Here is a 22,209-nt window from a genome sequence, read left to right as displayed (position 1 = left end):
ATTTGTGCATTTGTTCCTTTACAGTTTCTTTGTGAAATTCACATTAGTTGTGCAGAACAAAATAAGCATTAATAAGAAAAGGAAGAAAACCGTGACTTCAGACGTTGCTCCAATAACAGCTTGCTTCCTCCGCATGTTGGCAGTATTAGATTTATAAATATAGAATTTAACTGCACAACAGCTGCTAGTACAGAAAACCAGATCAGCATCGCCTGTAATCTGTTATCCATGTTGAATTAACCTCTAGTCGATTGATAATCAAGGCTATTGTTTGTTTTCTTCCGGCAGCGTTACAAATCAGTGAAGAACATGTCATGACTGCTAAGACCAAATCAAGTAGCAAATACTCTACACCAGAATTCTTCAACTGTGGGTCCGCAACCCCTAGGGGGGCCGCGGAGGTACTGCAAGGGGTCCGTGAAATTTTTGGTTGATTAAACAATTTTTTTAAATTTTGTTTATTTTAAAAATGTTGAAGACCCCTGCTCTACACCATCGTTTTTTGAAGGTCTACATTTCCACGGTCCACACTACAAGTCAACCCTGGTGTTAACTAACCAAGCTTCAATTGACTTTTCAAAGCCCCCTGTTTTTTGGGGGTTAAAACTCCGGAGTAGTTTTGGATGCTAGGTGTAAACGTAGCAAAAGACATGCGTTTTAAAATGGAAACAGTAGCCTTAGCCTGCTGTCTGGGTCTGTGTTAGAGTCCTGTTTTTCCCTGTGGTTCCACGAGTCGTAACAATGATATAAAAAATATAGCTTAGTTTTTGTTAATCTTTTAACTATTTTGTTATTCAGTATTGAATTATATAGGTATTGCTTTGGTATGATCACTTAATGATCACCTGAAGTGCTAAATTGATGAGTCGTAATGTGTCAAATAGCCGGATAAATATTACCAAGTGCTGTCTGCATCCCTCCATGACCTTCATAAACTGTGTTTCTGCTGAACAAGGAGCTCAGTGTTCTCTCAGGTGACCGCTTCAAATAAACACACCCACGGCTGGGTGAGAAACACATGTCTCCATCGACACCCCTCTTGTCTGTCCAAACAAACTTGGACGGTCGTCTTTCTGTATATATGAGCCGTCCACAGCCAGCCTCCCCTCCGTGACCGTCAGCCTGTCGGAGGGAAGCAAGAATTAAAAACAGCCTCACATCTGTAGAGAGCGTGTCGGTGGGAGGGTTCGGACAATATACTGCTATCCATGTGAGGAGCAGCTTAAAGTCCCAGAGAGAAACAACATTTTTGCTAAGTGAGGTCATTTTGGACCAAGGGAAATTCTCTTTTTTATAACCTAAGTATTGTTTTTGTAGTTTCTTGGCTGCTATGATAAAATCAGTTTCATTTACCTTCATTTACGCAGTGAGTGAGGCAGAGTGCACGTGGCAATTGAAAAAAACAGTTTAAACATATCATCTAAACCATCTTAAAGTGAGACTTTTGACTAAAGTTTTGAAAATAGCAATAACACTATTTCTCTCGGGAATATAAGCAATAAAACACACCCTTGTTAAATTCGATCCACTCAGGGGTTTTTGCTGCTACAGCCTTACTCTGCCCATTGGTACATTTCCACAACATTTAATTCCATCAGTACAACAACAGTCAGGCCATGCTCTCCGCTTTGCTGAGAACCTTTTTTCTTTTTAAGAAATAGTTCAAAAAGTTGGGAAATAGGCTAACCCAGTAGACCGCTGGTGTCTTATATGAAACGCCACTAAATTTAAGTCGAAGTTCAAGTCATGTTAACGTTACGTTACATTATGCAATCTTCTTCCCTTATGTTGCGTATGTTAGGTAGCTTACTCAACTGCGTAACAAACATATTCATTCTGACATAAGTCAAGCATTGACGGGTGAAAAACTGATGCTAGAGGGGTACGTAGAGCATCATAGTTTGAATGGCTACCGTATTTGACGAGTGACATCAATCTTCTCATCTAACTCTCAACAAGACAGGAAATATATATAATATAAATGTCAAACTATTCCTGGAACAAAAACAATGTTCTCTCACTGGCTATTTATCTCCAGTCACTTTTGTGGTTTTCAATGTTATGCTACCATCAACACCTCCAGCATAGATGTTTCAGTAAAAGTTTTCCAGCCCTCCATGGGTTTGTTTTTTTAATAGTCATATTCATGGAGGTATGTTGAGAACTGGATGGATTCAGAGATGGAGCCCGTTTCTTCAGTTAAAAGCTGAAGGATTTTCTCTCTTCCTGGTTGTTGTTTTTCTAGCCTCTGTAAAGTTTTTAATGACACACATTGAAGTGGTAATAATGTTCTTGTTTGCAGTTGGAGGTGTGCTGTCAACAATTTTACAAATGTCTTTTTTATAATGGAGGTCCATGGGCAAAATGCTTTTTGGGCCCCAGGGTTCTTTTTTTCTTCGTCTCAGTACAGTGATAAGCCACAAAGTGGCAGCAGGACTTACCTTCACACCACATCAAACTCTGACTCAAGAAAGCTACATTGCTATTTTGGGATAGCGGTATGTTATATCAAATAAAAATCAGCTGTTCTAGGTTTCCTTTTCTCACAGGAAGTAGAAAAACAAAAGTCGGAATCACCTCTGGAGTGAACCAGCACCTTTTAAAAGTAGTAAGACATAGGTTTATTTGTGTGTGTGTGTGTGTGTGTGTGTGTGTGTGTGTGTGTGTGTGTGTGTGTGTGTGTGTGTGTGTGTGTGTGTGTGTGTGCGTGTGTGTGACTGCATGGTCTGGTCGTCTTAAATTGCCCTTACAAGGGGACAGGATGAAAGCACGTCCAATATCCTCAGTCTGCACCAAAGAATGACTTCATGTTTTGGAAAAAAAAGGAGGAAAAAAGCAAAGCAGCGAGGACATGAAGCTGAGTTCTGTCTCTGGGACTCAAGGATCTGTGTAGTGTAGCCGACTCATTGGTTGAGAGGGCCGACGGTTCTACGCCATCGTGTTGCTCACACGGGCTGCTGACGTCAAACATTTAAGGATGTCTCCAATGTCCCCGAACAGAAGATCCATCCAAAGAATGACCGGAGTTGGGGTTAAAGGAAAATAATGTATGTCGGTGAATTGAACCGCCAACCAACTACCATAATTAATATCAGTGGAAAGATAAACCTGTTTTTTTAGCATCTACAAATTACATTTCCTCATTTATGGAAAGTTTAAAGTTACTACCGGGACCTTTCCCTTTGTGATGATTTTGGCTGTCCCCGTGGAGAAAAGCGGTGTTGTTCTCGAGCACCAGGCTCCCTTTAGAAAAACTCTCATTTTACTGCAGGATGTCTGACAGTGTTCCCTGCTCAGTCCTGGTTCTGGTTCTCCCAGTGCCTCCCTTCCCTCCAGCAGGCCCAGCAATACGGCCTGGGTCTCTGGCAGTGTGGTGTTGGTGTTGGCAGCGGGGACCGGAGGACTTTCTGGTGAACCTGCATGGTTTCATTTGATTTTGGGCGGAATCTGACGCGGTGGCACCAATGACCAGCATTAAAAATAACTACATAGAAATAACCAATCTTCTCCCTGATGGTCTGGTTTACTGATGGAGGTCTGATAGAGGATCAGGATTAAACTGAGACTGATTCATAATCAGTAAAAAGTGTAATACAAATCACTACAAAACAATCAATGCAATAAAAAGATGTTCTATGGTCATTCATAATGACTAGTTAAAGCAAAATAACGTTGCTATTGCCATTTTAACATAATACATGAAATCTATTAAAATTGATAGAAAATGGTTGGTGCATTAAGGGGACCTCAGTATTTCTAGAACTTTAACAGCCTCCCTCACTACTGCACCCACTAGACCTGACAAACATGTATGAATGCAGGATGATTCTGAGGATGATGCTGAGGTCATACACGGTAACAGCGGTGTTGCCAACATCTGCGTCGGAGCTCCGTCGCCACGCCTCCAGCAGCGCGGCTCCCTCCCACCACCTCCTCCCTCTCTCCGGCCTCACTGCTAGAGGCGCCCATCCTGCCAACTGAGTGGATGTGCATCGGACAGACAGAAAACACCCAGTTTCACTTCAAACAGCTGGTTCGCCCCTGGACGCGCAATTACGCACGGCTGCAAAATAACAATAACAGGCTCCCTGTCCAATTTTAAATATCAGGATCGCGTTATTCTTATGTATTTTTCAAAACTAAGGGGACGTTTGTCTTTCTGTCTTCCGTGTGTGTGGATTTCTTTCTGCAACGTCCCCAGAAAGTGATGAGCAGTGCGGAGCCAGGGAATGTGATCTCCCCGTAAACTTCTCTTCTCCTCTCTTCGTCTCTATCCGCTGAAGATCTTCCATTAAGAATGCAAGTCCTCCTGTACGCAGCCGTGTTCCTGTACCTCAAGGAGTCCGCCGGTGCAGAGCCAAAAGACAAGTGTCCGACGCGGTGCGATGTGAGTACCTGTCCGAGCCCCGGCTGCCCCAGCGGCTACGTGCCGGACCGCTGCAACTGCTGCCTGGTGTGCGCCCCGGCGGAGGGAGAACCGTGCGGCCGCAAGGACGACCTGCCTTGCGGGGACGGACTGGAGTGCAAACACCCAGCGGGCAAGCGGCTCTCCAAGGGCCTCTGTCGGTGCAGGTTCCGCCAGGACGTGTGCGGCAGCGACGGGAAGACGTACGGCAACGTGTGCCAGCTGAAGGCGACCAGCAGGAAGGCGCTGCAGCAGGGACTAACGGGCATCACCCAGGTCCAGAAGGGACCGTGTGAGAACAGCACAGGTACGATTTACGCATTGGTGGCTTCATTTGATGAACCTGACCTAAGCAGAGCCCTTTCCAAAAACTACTCAGATGTGTTTGTGATATTATCTTAAGAAATAAATTATATTAATAAACCAACATTGTTTTTTCAAAAAGGAGACAAAACCTGAAAATATAGAAATATATGGTCATATGTTCATCCACAATTTTAGCATAGCTGGTGTCGAAACCAAAATGCTTCGTCACTTTACATCTCTGGTGGTTCGGTGTTTGCATCAAAGTACAGTACAACAGTTGCCGGTTGCCAATAAGTCATTGGGGCATCAATAGATCAGAGTGTTGCCCCCCCCAGTGGAGTAGACAACCTGTTGATTGTGAATATTGACTTTAATTTCATATTTTTCCTAATAGTAGCTTGAATTTTGTATATTGGCCAAACTTGGTGTTTGTCATTCAGAAACAGTTCTTCCATTCATGTTGCTCATACACTGTTTGTAGGTATACCTATAAAAAGTCATGCACTGTAATTCCTACATAACCTACATAATCAATTTGTGTGTAATCCACGTAATCGTGAGCCAGAACAGGTGATGTATAGTATAAAGAGTGACAAAGTCCACGTAAGGGCCTAAAAACACCAGACATTCACCCAGGAGACCGCTGTTCCAGTCACTTGTGAAGCCAGAGGTGAACAGAGACTTTCCTCATTAAGTTTTGTAGTTATTTAAACCAAACGTTGCCTCATTTGTTAAGCTACTTCCGTTCCAAAGTAATGCTACTTCCTTAGTTAACCCAAGCCATGATCTTATCCTAAACCTGACTAAGTAGTTTTTCAACATACAGACCATTGTGTGAGGATACGTTACCTTCACATAGTCTTTTTATGTAACTAATTATAACTGTTAAAAGAAACAATATGTGCCAATCCATCCGTCATTTCAAGTGTATCTGGATAAAATCGAGATTTAAGACCCTTTCATTTAATTTAGTCACATACCTACGTCTCTTCTCTACGCACTTTAGCGGTTTAGTTACACCAATAACAGCTGGTTTTACTTGCTGCTATTTCTAAGGCCAAAAGTGAACCTCCATCTGCTGTTGTTAGAGTAGAAACGTGTTTCTCACAATCATGTTGACTCATTGGGAGAGTGTGCGGTTCGGCCCATAACCCCCACCTCAACAAACCGCCCTGTGGCTTTTCCCAACTATCTCCACATTAACAAGAGCCAGATTAATACGGCTTGGTCACCAAAGTACAATAAATACTGGTTAGAGGGCAGGTGCAGGTTTAACAGCTTGTTAAAGTGGCCCAGAACCAGTTATCTGGAGCAAAGCCAGCAGACAGCAGGAATTAACCACACCTCTTGTTCTTCTGTCCTGCAGACTGACCTAGATACTTCCCTCAACCCAAACACAGAGTTCATGTGCAGGCCTCTCTCCGTAAACAATGATTCTCATGTAAAGGGGGGAGGGGGCAGATCTACATTCTAGAAGTTTATAACGGATAGCAATGTTAGTCAGTTGGTACATCGAACCACTTTGGTTTAGAGTAAAATAGCTCGGCAGCTATTGGATGGACTGCCAAGAACTTTTGGTTGTCTCCAGAGGATGAACCTTAAAGATGATCTGAGTCGATGATCTCCCAGCATTAATTAGCGCTGAAAAGTTGCAGATTTATACATACCATTTTGTGCCTAACTCTAAGTTGTTTTTAACCGAGCCGATTGCAGGAAATGCCTTTTGCTACCTAAGCGGTTGTTTGTTACTCGCGACCCCGACTGGCCGGTTAAGAGGAGTGAGGAGTCAGCAGCCAATGACGATATAAAACAGTCAATAAAAGGTTTTTCAAAAATTGTGAATCACCGCAACCGTTAGAGGGCCTTGAAAGGAGCATAAAAAAATATATCAGGCTGATGGGTCCAGCAGTATGGGAGATTAGCTGTGGACAGACACACACACACACACACACACACACACACACACACACGCACACACATGACCGGAGGCATGATCTCCCCACAGGCTTACGACCTGGCAGAGATAATAAATGTGGTGTTCATGATGGCAGAAGCACACACACATACAAGCACACACATGGCCGGTATCTGGTGGACTGATTCCAGCATCTGCTGTTTTACAGTCCTTCTCCTGTCCACACTTCTGCACATGTTCCTCATTTCCTCTGTCACACTGATATACATGCTCCTGCCCGCTGCTCTCCAGTTTATGAGACTACCGTCTTCATTCAAAACATAGCGGGGAGAAAAGTTACTGGCTGTTAAATAATCATCCTTCCTTCACTACATGTTGTTTTACTCTCTTTGTTTGTCCCACTTTCTCAACGTCTCTCTTTCTCTCACGAGCTTAACTTGTAAAAGTAGAGCACGACGGCTGCTTGGAGGAAGCGTTTCACACAGACTGCAGATAAACACATTCACCACACTGTTCCAAACAAAGGGAGAGTGTCAGTTCCATCTCCTCCGGCCACTGAGTTCAGCTCTGCACACCGTGAAAGTCCACTTGCGGACATTTTTACGAGCTTTAGTGTGTTGAAGCTAAAAGATTAAACGCAAACTTCACTCGTCAAGCTCCTATTTCCTTACATTGAATAACATTTGAAATGATTTCCCCAGAGAATTCCACAGTTTGACTCCACACGATGCTGATGTCAAAGGAACGGTCAGAGAAAACATTTGGAACCTTCCTATTAAGGACAACACATAGCCACGGTACATGTCAGGCCAGGATACGATGCGTTGGACGGACAGACGGACAGACCGTCTGTTCGGTGCTGATGAATGAAACAGATTGCTGCTGACTGTTACAATCATCACCACAATCCCCTGCTCAAGGGGTTACAATCATCTGAAACACATACACACACACACACACACACACACACACACACACACACATACCAATGGGAGATATCAACTGAGGAAACAGGAAGTCCCTGCAGCCCAGAGTTGTGGCAGACTCTATTTACATTTTCCCTTTGATCACAAACCCTTTATTTTGTCAAGGTTTTAAAGGGTATGTGGCTGGCACACACACACACACACACACCATGTCACTGGAGCGTTGCATGCTTACGGGCGTGGCTAACTAAAAATATATGGGTGACTGACCTGCAAGTCCCAACTCCCAAATCGCTTGTGGTAAATCATTCAGCATCATTTTCTTTTACCAAGAAAGTTTCTCCCACAAATCAGTAGCGGAGCTTTAAATGTGTATAGTACCGTTTTGGTCTTGGGTCTTTCCCGAATGTCTGGTGTAAGTGATTCCAACTCATGACAGTTTTCACACGTGTTGTTTTAAACACCCGCCCATCTGGTCATTTATTTGAACTCTCTACCAGCAGCAACAGCAGAGTTTTCTCTCTTTCTTATGAAAGTGAACATTACCGTATTAATGGCAACAAAAAAACATTTTGACCTGGGGCAGGGCTTTACTCCTGCTATGGTGATCTACGGCAATTTGGAAAATTAATACCAGTGGATCAAATGACTGCGTGCGAGGTGAAAGGCTTTGTAGCGAAATAATCACGGACTCTGCGGTTCAGCTTTGTGGAGCTTTATTAATTAATTAGGTTTTTCCCTTTGAAGGAAATATTTGAATGGTGATTGAATGCTATTTAAAGGCTGTGTATTAAGAAATGTGGAATCCTAAAGACCAGTTATGTCAAAACGTAAACCCACTGGCTACAGCATTTGGTTCGGATTCATTTGAGAATCTTGTTTCAGTCTAAAATCACAAACCCCAAAGGCCGACTTGGCTCAGCAGTGTACAGTGTAACTCATTATTACTGGTGGAGCAGTAAAGAAGGTTATGATCCTGGCAAAGCTGACTTGGTTTTCCATCAGTGCTGCCAGGTTTGGGCCATCAGGTGGGTTTGTTAATGTTTGGGTAGTGGAACAGAGGGGACTGCTTTGCAATGACCTAGATTAACTCTCCTTACTGTGTTCACTGCACATCAGGAAGTCAGTCAGAGAACTCCGTGAAAAAAAGGGTTTAGTGGCCAACATCAGAGGTTGTTAAGTATGGAGGCCCTAAAGGGACAAAATGAGCTAGCTGCCTGGTTTGTATCATCCTGTGTGGATTCTGCCAATACACTTTATAAACAAGTTATTACTATTGGTCTGAATCGGCTCACGATTATTGCAACTGAGCAGCTCCTTCGGAACCACATACGATCAAACCATTCATTTCAACATCACAGTACAACACAAGCAACACTGCTTTGTGCCACTATGACAGTCTGACGGATGCAACGCTGCGGTTCTGCTGGTACACATTGTACTTCACACCTCCCTGACATGAAGTTTTCTGTCATGATTGGTAACTATTCCTACACTGTCCACCCAGTGTTTTATGGAGTACCGCAGGGGTCAATCCTTGATCCCATGCTAATATTAGAGGTGGCAGTGACGGCGTGTCCACTGTCAAAACATTCTCTTATCTCGCCATCTAATGCCGATGTGCAAGAATTTAGGATTCCATTTTTGACTTCATGTTTGAGTTCACAAATATTCTCATTTCCTGCCATCAATCCTTTCAGTTCACGACACTGAGGAAGTTACCCATGATTCATATTTCCCTGGTTAGATTACATCAGTCTTAATTTGATTTGATTATACCTATATCAAAGTGTTGAAATACATAATTCTTCTTGCCAGTATAGGTCCTTCAAATGCTGCCAGTCCTCGTTACAAGTTCAACTTCATAGCCGACGTGGTGGAGAAAATCGCCCCCGCCGTGGTCCACATCGAGCTCTTCCTCAGGTACTGACTGTGTGTACGTGTGTGTTCGTACGGGTTACGTTAGACTTTAAAAGGTCAACTTTAAGAATCCATGGAATTTAACTTTGCTTTTAGGTTTTATCAAATGGTTTTCATAAGGTAGATTGTTTTATTCACACCCCAGGCATCCTCTCTTCGGTCGGAACATCCCTCTCTCTAGTGGATCTGGGTTTGTGATGTCAGATAACGGCCTGATTGTTACCAACGCCCACGTAGTATCCAGCACCACACCAGTGTCCGGTCAACAGCACCTCAAGGTAATGAAATACTGTTTTCATAGTTTATGCTTCACTTTAAATGCTCACACATTTCATTGAAAAGGAGACTGTGAGGATGAATTAAACAAAGTCAGGACGTGGTTGGCCTTGCCTGACTCCGTCCAAAGTTCAAAAATACACCTACCAATACCTCTAAGGCTCACTAATGAACATGTTTTATCTTGTATGTAATCTGCACACAAACAGTAACGTAAATACGACACATTCTGGTTAGAGGAGGAGTTACATGCTGGAACTATTTCTTGAAAAACGTCTTAGTGGCCAACAGTTTCCCTCTACTTCCACTTCTTTATGCTATGCTAGGCTAACCACATCCTGACCTCAGTTCCGTACAAAACACAGGCATTAATGTGGATCTTCTCTTCTCATTCTCAGAAAGAAAATTAACAATTTGATGTTTAAATCGTCAATACATGTCAATGTTTGGCCCTCAAATGGACAAATATATCAACGATTAACATTGGCACCAAATACTGGCTACTTGCAAATTCAAGATATCGGCAATGACCTAAAAAAATTATATCTGGTTGAACCACCATTGGCTCAAACACAACGTAGCTAGGTTATTTAGAAGATGCATAAGGCACTTCAGAAAATTGAGTATTGGATATACTATATCTGTTACAAAGCTAATTTAATCCTATTCTATGAATTAGATTTCATTTGAGATGTTAACTTTCTTCCATTCTTCCTCTCAGGTCCAGATGCATAATGGTGACGTATATGAAGCCAACATCAAAGACATCGACAAAAAGTCAGACATCGCTACCATCAAAATCAATTCACAGGTAAGTGCACAGCTCTATGGGATGTTCTCAACTAGCAATAGATAAGAAGGGAATTATTAGACCATTCTAGTCACATGAGAATAAACAAGCAACACAGAACCTTCAACTAAACAAGCACTTGTGGAGGTAAAGTGGGGATATGCATCGGAGTAAATGTTCCATAGCATAGATGTTGTATAGGGTGATGAATGTCCAGTAAGGGATGTATAGATGAAAAGATACAGGTGTTCATTATGCCTCTTTGCCAGAGAGGACAAACCAATAGTAGTCTGTGGTGACTGAGGCATCGAACAGGATATTTTGAGGGAAAAGCTCTGCACCGGTTACTTACCAGTGATTCCAGGATTGTTGCCAAGCAGGGAAGTTTAGATATTGGCTGATAATTATTGAGATCTTCTTCTGCTTTCAACACGGTGGCCCAGTAAAGCCAAGCATTTCATTTTACATCCAAACACTAGAATATCTTTCAGAAAACATTTGAGGTGAGAAATGGGCAATGCAGTAAGAGATTCTTTATTCATATATGATTAGCACTGCCTGGTTTGACAGTTTGACCAGAGTGGTGGATACTTGCAAATGCCATTAGGAGCTTTAAAAGGAGGCCGATTTCTTCACTGAATATCTGTCAGTGAAATGTACTGCTGTAATTACAGTGACAGTTTGACCAAATATGACAAAAAGTTATTTCTATTGAAGTTATCAACTGTAGTTTTAAGGATAAACTCTGGATGTAAACAAAGCTGTGTCTGCTTGAAATGATTGCGGCAGTAAAAGTCCAGCAGCGTAATGACTCTTTTCTGGCATTTCGTCAAAGATCAGCAGACTAAACATGTGTGTTTACAGTGTGTGTCATGTGTAATGGACCAAAAGTCAGAATCCAAAGCACCCTTGAGGTGACTCCAAATACTTCCAAATACATCCTGCGTATAGTTTTGCTGTAAAAAAATACTTTGGAAAGATTGCAGTTTTGGTTGAATATTGTAAAAGTAAATCCCAGAAGCCAGAGGTGCAGTCATGACCTTTGTTCAGAGATTGGGGGGTGTGCTTCTCGTCCTTCTTAATATCATTCAAGGTGTTGGAGTATGGAATGCCTGTGCTGTAAACGATGGCTCAGTTTGAGCTTTGCATACTTCTGTTCACCTGCATTAGGCCATGCAATGTGTAACGATTCATCCCCCAAAACAACAAGTCCAGAGGATCGTTAAAGCGTAGTTGTGCAAGTTGTTGCTGTGTCACACATAGACACATGGGACCATCAAAGAATTAATTCTAATTCAGACAAACCAGGAAGGGCAGGACTGTGCCCCATGTTTGGTTTGGGTTATAGGGGCGCAAATCCTTGGCAATAAAAGTTGCGATCTACTTCGTGATTCGCTTCGTTTTGCAGATACATTCAGTATGAATATTTTGCAACCATGACAATATGTTCATTAAAACCTTTGATTAAAAAATTTCAGTTGCAAATTAGTAATATGACAACTTAATATTATGTTGTTATCAGTGTATAAAACATCACAGGTTTTTTTGTCACGCACAGTAGAGGTCAAATTATAATTACCCGCTCATTCCACCATTCCTGAGATATCACGTTCACGAGAACGGGACGGACATGCAGTCACCGTTGCTTTGACCTTTGACCACCAAATTCTAATCAGTTCACCCTTGAGTCCAAGAGCACATTTGTGCCAAATTTACAGAAATTACCTTCAGGACAACGGGACGGACGTACATACTTAGGGATGGACAGATGGACAACCTGAAAACGTAATGTTGTGGCATAAAAAGTATTAATGCAGCTTTAAATAACAATAAAAAAAGTTTCGCAAGTATTCTCTATTATCTTGTTCCAATAGTTTAGTGAAAGTATGTTTGGAAGACATTTTTTATATGACTTTCACATTCCATCAAATGGATCATATTTTTAAATATTTCCCCAAAGCTCAGCTGGAGAGCCTGATTTGGTATCTTTGGAAACTTGAATCTATAATGATTATATATATATATATATATATATATATATACCACTGAACAATCATTGGCCAATCGTCCGCCACACAAGATGTGTTTGTAGAGGTAACGACACCGATGGGTTATTCAGTGCAAAAATATCCGCTTTCGAAAACCAACATCAGTTGAACCTCAGATGACATCTCTGCATTAGAGCTGAGAGAGCTGGACCGGGACCGACACAGGGAGGAGTGAGAGAAAGAGAAACACGATCCAAAAGTGCTCCACCTTAAAGAAACCCTTTCTGCCCATTCCTCCTCTCTTTTAGTCACACCATCTGTCTGCTGAGCATGTGTTTCTACTCAGCTCCATTCTTTTTTTCCCTTTCCCTTCTTCTCGTCATATCCCCTCCCTTTTTCCTCTCCTTACAACTTGCTTCTTTTTTTTTGCTATATATTGCACCGTATATATTGCTGCATAGTGATACTTGAGGTCATGTTAGACTTTACAGATGTACTTTTACTGACTATGTATGTTTTATAGCCATTGTCATCATCATCAGGCTGTTATTCATGTGTTTTTCATACTTCATTTAATTTGTCTTCACGTTCCAGACAGATTGTTGCTCATGTGAGGTTTTATAACCTCTATTTGCTACAATTGCACACTGGGTTCTTGGAACTGTTAAATTAGCAGTTAAAACTTTTGTGTGTCATCGACATTGCAGTTTTTCTTTTAACGCATCGGGTCATATTTCCCGAGTGTGAAAAGTGTACATGTACAGGCTTCTGGCACGAGGTCATTTTGCGTGTTTGGAAGATTGATGATCAGCGGAGCAGCAGTTTCACAGCTGTGGAAGAGGTTTGATTAGGAGGAATGCAGCACAGATCAACGGAAAGTTCGACTTCTCACAACCAGAATTATAGTTTTGTACTTTTGCTCTATAAGCATGCCCATTTTATGACCGATATTGACGCACTCCTCTGGAAACGGAAAAACAAAAACACAACCGCGTACGGAGGTGAACATTAAAAGTTATTGCCTCAATAATGTGTTATGCTTGTCTTTTACATTGCAGGTTTGAATTCCAAATGAAAGTGAATGTTGTTATTACAGAGACTCTGAAAGTCTGATCTTGTCTCAGTGTATGATTACATTTAGGATTTACGGTATTACAGAAACATATTTGATAACTGCACTGAGGGAAAAAAATCATAGCATATCTTAGGATAGTAATTTTGCTATTACAGATCCATCCTAAATTAGGGATAGGACCAAATAACTGCCAAAAATGGCAGCAACACTGTTGTATGGCAATGACAATAAAGATGGCAAACAACATGAACACAGAATTATTGGGTATACTGTACATCACCTGCGAGCTGTTCATATTATGGCTTGTCCACCTTGAGTAGCCTACAGGACATTATAGTCTCATGTACATTCTAAATGTAGGTTAGATACATTTAGGGTTAGGGTTCCCTAAATATCCTCTATCCTGCTACAGCGTAATCTTACCCTTTGTGCCTCCTCCCAGATGAAACTGCCGATACTGTTCCTGGGCCACAGCGCAGACCTGAGGCCCGGGGAGTTTGTGGTTGCCATCGGCAGCCCCTTCGCCCTCCAGAACACCGTCACCACCGGCATCGTCAGCACCGCCCAGAGAGACGGCAAGGAGCTGGGCCTCAGGGACTCCGACATGGACTACATCCAGACAGATGCTATAATCAACGTGAGAACACAGCAAGGCAGAAAACATGTGCTTTGAGTCAAAACTATTGTTTAGGTTGTAGAAATGTCCACATTGTATGTTGTGAGATTGTCCGGTTTTTACACCACAGTACTGTTATTTTGTGTTTTCCTTCACAGTACGGGAATTCAGGAGGACCTCTTGTCAATTTGGTGAGCTTTTGGTTTCCTACCTCAATGCTTGTTTGCTGTAAAATACTGCTCTCTCTCGCCCGGATCTGGTTGTTAAACTTACATTACATTACATTACATTACAGTCATTTAGCAGACGCTTTTATCCAAAGCGACTTACAATAAGTGCACTCAACATTGGTAATCAAAAGAACTACTAGTCACCAGAAGTCATAAGTACATTTCCTTTTCCAAACAAGCATCTAAGAGCATGAAGCAGAGCATAACTCAGAGCCAAAGTACAGTGCAGAAACAAGAAAAACAGTTAGTGCTATAAGTAATACGAATACAATAAGTGCAACATGCTAGTATGAATACAATAAGTGCTAAGTGGAAGGCTCAGGGTAGCCCTTCCTGAAGAGGTGGGTTTTCAGCCTGCGCCGAAAGATGGGCAGCAACTCCGCTGTCCTGACGTCAGTGGGAAGTTCATTCCACCACTGTGGGGCCAGGACAGAAAACAGCCGTGACCGGGTCGATCGGCCGCCAGGACCTCTGAGCGACAGGGCAACCGATCGCCCCGAGGCAGCAGAGCGAAGTGGTTGGGCGGGGGTGTAGGGCTTGACCATGGCCTGGAGATAGGAAGGAGCTGTTCCTTTCACTGCCCTGTAGGCTAGCACCAGAGTCTTAAACTGGATGCGAGCTCTTACAGGTAGCCAGTGTAGAGAACGGAGAAAGGAAGTTGTGTGGGAGAACTTGGGGCGATTGAACACCAGGCGAGCTGCGGCTTTCTGGACAAGCTCCAGAGGTCTGATGGCCGACGCCGGGGCTCCGGCGAGTAGAGAGTTGCAGTAGTCCAGGCGGGAGATGACAAGAGCCTGGATGAGCACCTGCGCCGTCTCGTCAGTGAGGAAGGGACGAATCCTCCTGATGTTGTAGAGCAGGAATCTGCAGGAGCGTGTATAACGGATGAAATGTTTGCTGAGAATGACAGTTGGTCATCCAGGGTCACACCCAGGTTCCTCGCAGTCCGAGTTGGCGTCACCATGGTATCATCAATGGTGATGGACAGGTCCCAGTGCGGGCAACCCTTCCCCGGGAGGAACAGTAGCTCGGTTTTGTCTAGGTTGAGCTTGAGGTGGTGTGTCGTCATCCACTTCGAGATGTCAGCCAAACACGCAGCGATGCGCGTCTCCACTTGGGTGTCACCGGGGGGGAAATGACAAGACCAGCTGGGTGTCATCGGCATAACAATGGTAGGAGAAGTCATGCGAGCGAATAACAGAACCCAGATATGTTGTGTAGAGCGAGAAGAGAAGGGGGCCCAGGACTGAACCTTGCGGAACTCCCGTAGTCAGCATGCATGGTTCCGACACGGCCCCCCTCCAGGTCACCTGGTAGGATCGACCCATTAGGTAGGATGCAAACAGGGAGAGTGCAGAGCCTGAGACGCTCAGCCCCTCAAGGGTGGAGAGGAGGATTTGATGGTTCACAGTGTAAAACGCCGCAGACAAGTCCAGGAGAATCAGGACAGAGGAGAGAGAGTTAGCTCTCGCGGCGTGAAGCGACTCTCTCACCGCAAGGAGGGCCGTCTCTGTCGAGTGACCCACTTTGAACCCGGACTGGTGAGGGTCCAAAAGGCTGTTCTGGTGGAGATAGGAAGACAGTTGGTTAAAGACAGCACGTTCAAGTGTTTTGGATAGAAAGGGTAGAAGAGAAACCGGTCTGAAGTTCTTGACATCAGAGTGGTCAAGTGATGGTTTCTTCAGAAGGGGGGTGACTCTGGCAGTCTTGAAGGCCGTGGGAAAGCATCCTGAAACAAGAGATGTGTTGATGAGGTGGGTAAGGAAAGGAAGGAGTTCAGTCGCAATAGACTGAAGAAGAGGGGAAGGGATCGGGTCAAGGGAGCACGTGGTGGGGCTGTTAGACGTAACAAGGTTGAGGACCTCGTTAGCGGAGAGGGGAGCCAGATAGGGTAAGATGGGGCGTGGAGATGGGAGGGAGAGCTGTGGGGGCAGGATTGGACAGGGTGGACAGGGAGAGAGGGGCTGAGAGAAGGAGGATCTGATATCGTTTACCTTCTTGTCAAAGAAGTTGGCGAAATCATCAGGGAGAAGGGAGGAAGTAGGAGGAGGGGTGGGGGTTGGAGGAGTGAAGTGAAAGTTTCAAAGAGTTTTTTAGGATTGGAAGCAGAGGTTAGGATTTTAGAGCGGAAGAACGCAGCTTTAGCAGTAGATAGAGAGGAGGAAAAAGTGGAAAGAAGAGCTTGGAAGTTAAGAAGGTCCTCCGGGAGTTTGCCTTTTCTCCATTTACGCTCAGCCTCTCTCAGGCTCCGTCTATCAGTACGCACTGAGTCCGACAGCCACGGGGCAGGTGGAGTTGGCCGTGCAGACCTGGAGGTGAAGGGACAGAGTTTGTCCAAAGAAGAAGTAAGGGTGGAGAGGAGAAGATCAGTAGCAGTGTCGGGATAGGAGACAGAAGGATTCAGGGTCAGGGAGAGCAGAGGTGACAGAAGAGGAAAGATCAGCAGGGGAGAGGGAGCGGAGATGACTCCGGGTAGAAACCATGTGGGTAGGTGGAGGAAGTGATGGGGGAGAGGATAGGGAGAGGGAGTAGGACATGAAATAGTGGTCAGAGAGCTGGAGGGGAGTGACAGAGAGGTTAGCAGTAGAGCAGTGTCTAGTGAAGATAAGATCCAGCTGGTTGCCGGCCTTGTGGGTAGGAGGAGAAGAGGAGTGGTAAAGGTCAAAGGAGGAGAGGAAGGAAAGAAGAGGTTCAAACTTATCGGTCTGGATGTTGCAGCAGGATGAGCGCCGAGCCATTGTCATGGAAGTGCGAGACTAATGTGTCGAGCTCCTCCAGGAAGTCACCAAGAGGCCCTGGTGGGTGATACACAACAGCAATGGTGAGCTTGACTGGATAAGTGACAGTAACAGCATGAAATTCGAAAGAGGACGGGGAGAACTGAGGAACAGAGACAAGAGAGTATTTCCATTTTGGGGAAATTAGCAGGCCATTACCACCACCCCGCCTCGCAGCTCTGGGAGTGTGAGAGAAAGAGTACACATCTGACAGAGCTGCGGGTGTGGTGGTGTTTTCTGGTGTGATCCAGGTCTCAGTTAGAGCAAGAAAGTTAAGGGAGAGCAAGGAAGCGTAACCTGAGATGAACTCAGCTTTCAGCACTGCCGATTGGCAGTTCCAGAGCCCCCCTGCCACCACTTGCTCGCCCCGAGCAAGTGGTGGTTCAAATACAAATTGCACAACCAGGTTATTCTTGATCACACCAACCAAAGAAACCTTTTTCTACGGTTGTACTACCTGTAATTGAGATAACAATAACCCTAACATTCTGAAGATGTGAACAGTCATTGACTTTGTCCTGCTGTGTCTCTGTATTTGAGGATGGGGAGGTGATCGGCATCAACACCCTGAAGGTTGCAGCAGGAATCTCATTTGCCATTCCCTCCGACAGGATCACTCGCTTCCTCAACGATTCGCTCGACAAGCACAGCAAAGGTGTGTGTGTGTGTGACAGTGATGTCATCGGGCCAGGATTAAACATCAAGTATCCCGCTGAATGTACAGAAACTAACCAGAGTCTCTTTCAGATGTAAGGTCGATAAAGAAACGTTTCATTGGAATCAGGATGCTGACCATCACACCAGCGTAAGTCTGAACTAATGACAAGTAATGTGTGAATCGGAAATATAGAAAATAGAGAAAAAGAGATAACAATAGAGTGATGGCATCTTATGTTAATTGAATGATCAATTTTCAATTTTGGAACACCCAACTACTGTAACAGGCCGTGGCTAACTATGAGGAATGTTTCTACTTTTATAGGCAATTCAGTTTTTATTTTTGAAACAAGGCATATCTCAGCTTAATGGTAGTCTTTGCTTGAGCGTGACGATGCTCTCTACATGCATCTCATCAGCGCTGCCTACATGCCTTTAATTCTGTATATTGTAAACTTGGTCAAAGCTTCATGTACTGTATACCGCTGCCTCTCCCCGAAATTGTCTGTATTTAGAAATCTTAAATTGCAACATTTTCTCTCTCTCTGTGTAAATTTAATTTTGTGTGTTTTAGACTAGTGCTATTCATTGGTGTGTGACTTTAGATAGGACAACTGTGGGTGGTTTTAGGGTGCCATTTGGGTCGCTCCTATAATTAAATATTTTATGTGTTGAATTTGAAAATTAAAAACCTTTGTCAAATTCAGATTTTGTGGCATATTTCGAGTTATCTGTCTTTTATTCTATGACTAAGTCAGGGCACTGACTCTTGAAAACAAGGCGATGAGGCTCTCTTACATAAAGGTTAAATACAGATACAGTATGTATTAGTATTGTTTAGATGATAATGAATGATATGAATGATGATAATGAAAATATCTGTTGGTTCCAGGTTAATTGAAGAGCTTAAACAACAGAACCCAGACTTCCCCGATGTTACCAGTGGGATTTATGTTCATGAAGTTGTTCCCCACTCACCTGCACAGAAGTAGGCTTTTATTTATTCATTCCTTAAACAAAAGCAGTATCCAGTTTAAAACGAATGCTTAACAGACTCTCTTCACTGCTCTCTTTGTCTCCAGAGGCGGGATCAAAGATGGCGACATTATTGTGAAACTGAACGGCAAGCCTCTGACGGTCACAGCCGACCTGCAGGGGGCACTGCAGGAGGAGACGGCCCTTCTGCTGGAGGTCAGGAGGGACAACGACGATCTGCTCTTCAACATCGAACCTGACGTTATCATGCAGTAGACATCGGCAGCGCCTCTCTCCTGTGGAGTTAGATCAACATGTAGGGCCTTATTTTTGTGAAAGAACACGGTGGATGGTGGAAGCTCTGCATCAGTGCAGTGGAACTTCTTCTGGTGCTTTGGCGACTGGCTATTAACGGTACCAAAGTAAAAGAAGCCCATGGGCGACATGGTGCGATGCAGTTTTGGTATCCAGGATGTACAGCTGTGCCTTCCATCTGCTCAGACCAGCTCAACGTTGGAACAGGTCCATACATGTAAACCCAAACCCTATAATATATGTTATGTTTCACTTTGATTATACATTTATGAACCAGTAGACACGTTTGCTGTACAAGTACCTCAGAAATCTGATGTTATATGAGGCAATGATGGCTGTTTGGCAGCATCTTATGATTCACATCACAGAAAGATGAAAGCAATGTTGGTGAATGTACAGTTGAATTGTTTCCCAGAATGTTGATTATGGTGAATTTGCTCTAAAGCAGTTTTCTGACTGGTAGACATAGTCATAAGCTTACATGACTAAATATAAGTCCACAAAACTCCCATGACCCTTCTAGTATCCATCCAGAATCTGCATTGCTTCCCATCAGAACTGGTTTCCGTGGCCTGTGGTCCAATCTAGAGGAGACGAAAGGGCCAGAACAAGAACACACTGGTACTATACATCCCATCTGGCCTGGTACAAATTGCGCTTCCCAAATTGCTACTTTGCTGAATGGATGGATGGATACTGAGAGTCACTGGGTGTGGCTCGTGAAATGCACCCATTCAAATGAACAAACAGAATTGAATGATAAAGAGGTTGATAAGATCAAGTCTGTGTACGTCAAAATATTCAGGTCATTATCAATTCAAAACGTAGTCCAATCTTAACACTTCACCTTCATCAACTCTGCTTTTATTGCTTATCATTTGAGGTCCCACATATACTATAGATGATTCTTAACAGTATACCAAAGTGCCAACATACTCTTTGTGTTTGCACCATTTACTCATGAAAATAGAAAGGAAAAAAGGGTTTTAGTTTTGTCAATATTGGCCTTTAATCATCAGCCAGTGTGGTCCACTGCAGATATGATGGACGGCCCCTGACCTCAACGAGTGAGTGTTATGTTTATCATTTGTATTATTTGTACTGTATGCCAGTTGTATGATCAGAGGAACCATTCCAGAGTGTTGTGGGGGGGGGGGGGTTTGCCTGACTTATTTTAGGTATTAAAAGATAATGAATTGAGGCCAGGCAGCTTTCATTCCAAAACTTTAAAACCCTTTATTGTAAATGGCGATGACTTGCGTTGTATCTTTTGCTGGAAGATAAATTCCTGTTGCCCCAAACAAAGTGCTGTAGTCCAGCTTGAGTACGGCTGGATGAGGGTCCATCCAATCTGAGCCCTAACGTTGAATCACCTCTGAAAGACATTGGTTCTCATGGGGTTACTTGTTCGAGGTCTTAATCCTAAAAAGCGACTTGCCAAAGTTAACAACTTGAGTTTACACTTCCATTTGAAGTGAAGGCATCAGTACGTTGTGCTCGTCAGATCATCTAACAGGCCCCAGACCAGAGGTGACTATAAAAACGACTTAACAAAGACTTTCAACTGGACTCGGACTTTAACGCCAACGACTCCAAGTGACTTCACTTGGACCTGAAAACAGTTAACTTTCCCCAAGCTCAAGGATGAAAAATGATGTTATTTTAAAAGTGTGATCAACTTCCTGGTACTGGAGATAAGTCTGACCGCTTTGGTGATGTTGGGTTAATTTACTTTATGAGAGATCCTTAATTGATTTGTTTGGAACAATAATTTAGTCATTTTTGGTGTGTATCTCAAACATTAAATTGTTGGATGAACATCTGGCTAGCACCCCAAGAAAATACATATAGGCAATCCTCTACACCACCAATCAATTAATTTTGATGATGATTGAAAGGCAGCCCTGCTCTCCACTTAGCCTTGGTCACCCACTAGTTTAGAACTGGGCAGGTGATGTACAAGTGGTAATTCTCTGTGGATCCATCACTAGGAGGGACCTCTTTCATATACTCCTTTGATCCATTGTACTATAAAAAGACTGCTTTAGCGTAGCTTTAGCATTCATTGCTTGGCTTAAGACTGACTGTTTGTGCTCAAGCTGAGAAGAATCCCAGACTTATCTCCGTACTGGACACAGAGATGAAATTGAACTTTTATCTAATTGTTGACCAACAAAGGCCCCTTATGTCACCAAAAGGAGGGAATGGGTCATTTTCCATGACTTTGCCACATGTAAAAGACTGTACCACAGCTGCTGAGCCTCTATAACAAACACAAGGTAAACAGTTAGGAGGTTGAATTCCAAATTGTAAAAAAATATTAATTTGCGTGCAGTTGCCAAATTTGATGCTTTGCGTCAAATTGTATTTTCAGGCACCACAGTGAACTCAACGTGTAAGTTTGAGATCGTGTTCAAGCCGATATTAAACATCGTGATGTTATCTATGGTTTACGGTTGGCACGTTTCTTTATTGCTGTAAGTTGTCCTTCCATAACCAAATGTGAACCACATGTGTTGATTACGTTTAAATGATGCACTCTGTTGGAATGAAGAGCAGAAAATGTGAGTAGATTTTTTTTGACATAGTCTCACCACTGCTGCTGCTCTGGTTCATAACTGTTTGTGCTTTTAGTATGAATAGACTCAAACCAAATGTTTACATGTACGTTGCCAACAAGGCATTTCTCTATATCAGCTTTTGGCAGTTGCTTTTTCCACCAAATAAAGTTTTCACAAAGTAAAAGTGTTTTGTTATTAATCTGTAGTTTTGATGGTGCAGAATTCCAATTTCCTCATCATTTAGCCTTCAAATTTGGGTCATGGGACTTTTTTTTTGCAGCACAGTTGTACAATACCTGACTGTGTGGAAACAAGGCTGAGCTCTCCTCATGGCCAGCCATAAACATTCCTAAGTGGAAACGAGCCTCCCATGCTGGAATGTAGAGGAGAAAAAAACACGAAGGAAACTCTTTTTGGGGTTAAAAAAGTGGGTCTAATATAGTACATTAAGTAATATCTTTTATAGAAATCCTAACT

General features: G+C 43.2%; 1 protein-coding gene across 1 annotated transcript; it reads left to right on the top strand.

Moving 5' to 3' along the window:
* The first annotated feature begins 3,983 nt into the window (after window positions 1-3,983).
* On the top strand, window positions 3,984-21,916 carry LOC137871525 (serine protease HTRA3-like). Its single transcript, XM_068709370.1, has 10 exons — window positions 3,984-4,712; window positions 9,376-9,475; window positions 9,618-9,750; window positions 10,470-10,559; window positions 14,044-14,238; window positions 14,376-14,408; window positions 17,765-17,879; window positions 17,972-18,029; window positions 18,774-18,869; window positions 18,964-21,916. Exons 1-10 carry the CDS (start codon window positions 4,298-4,300, stop codon window positions 19,130-19,132), a joined length of 1,404 nt encoding a protein of 467 aa, XP_068565471.1. The 5' UTR covers window positions 3,984-4,297; the 3' UTR covers window positions 19,133-21,916.
* The last annotated feature ends 293 nt before the right edge of the window (window positions 21,917-22,209 follow it).

Source organism: Cebidichthys violaceus, unplaced genomic scaffold (genome assembly GCF_023349555.1).
Source record: "Cebidichthys violaceus isolate CVI_PGR_0920_01 unplaced genomic scaffold, fCebVio1.0.p SCAF_145, whole genome shotgun sequence".
NCBI lineage: Eukaryota > Metazoa > Chordata > Actinopteri > Perciformes > Stichaeidae > Cebidichthys > Cebidichthys violaceus.
The sequence above is the reverse complement of the archived record's forward strand: the minus strand, read 5'-3'. Positions and strand labels throughout refer to the sequence as shown.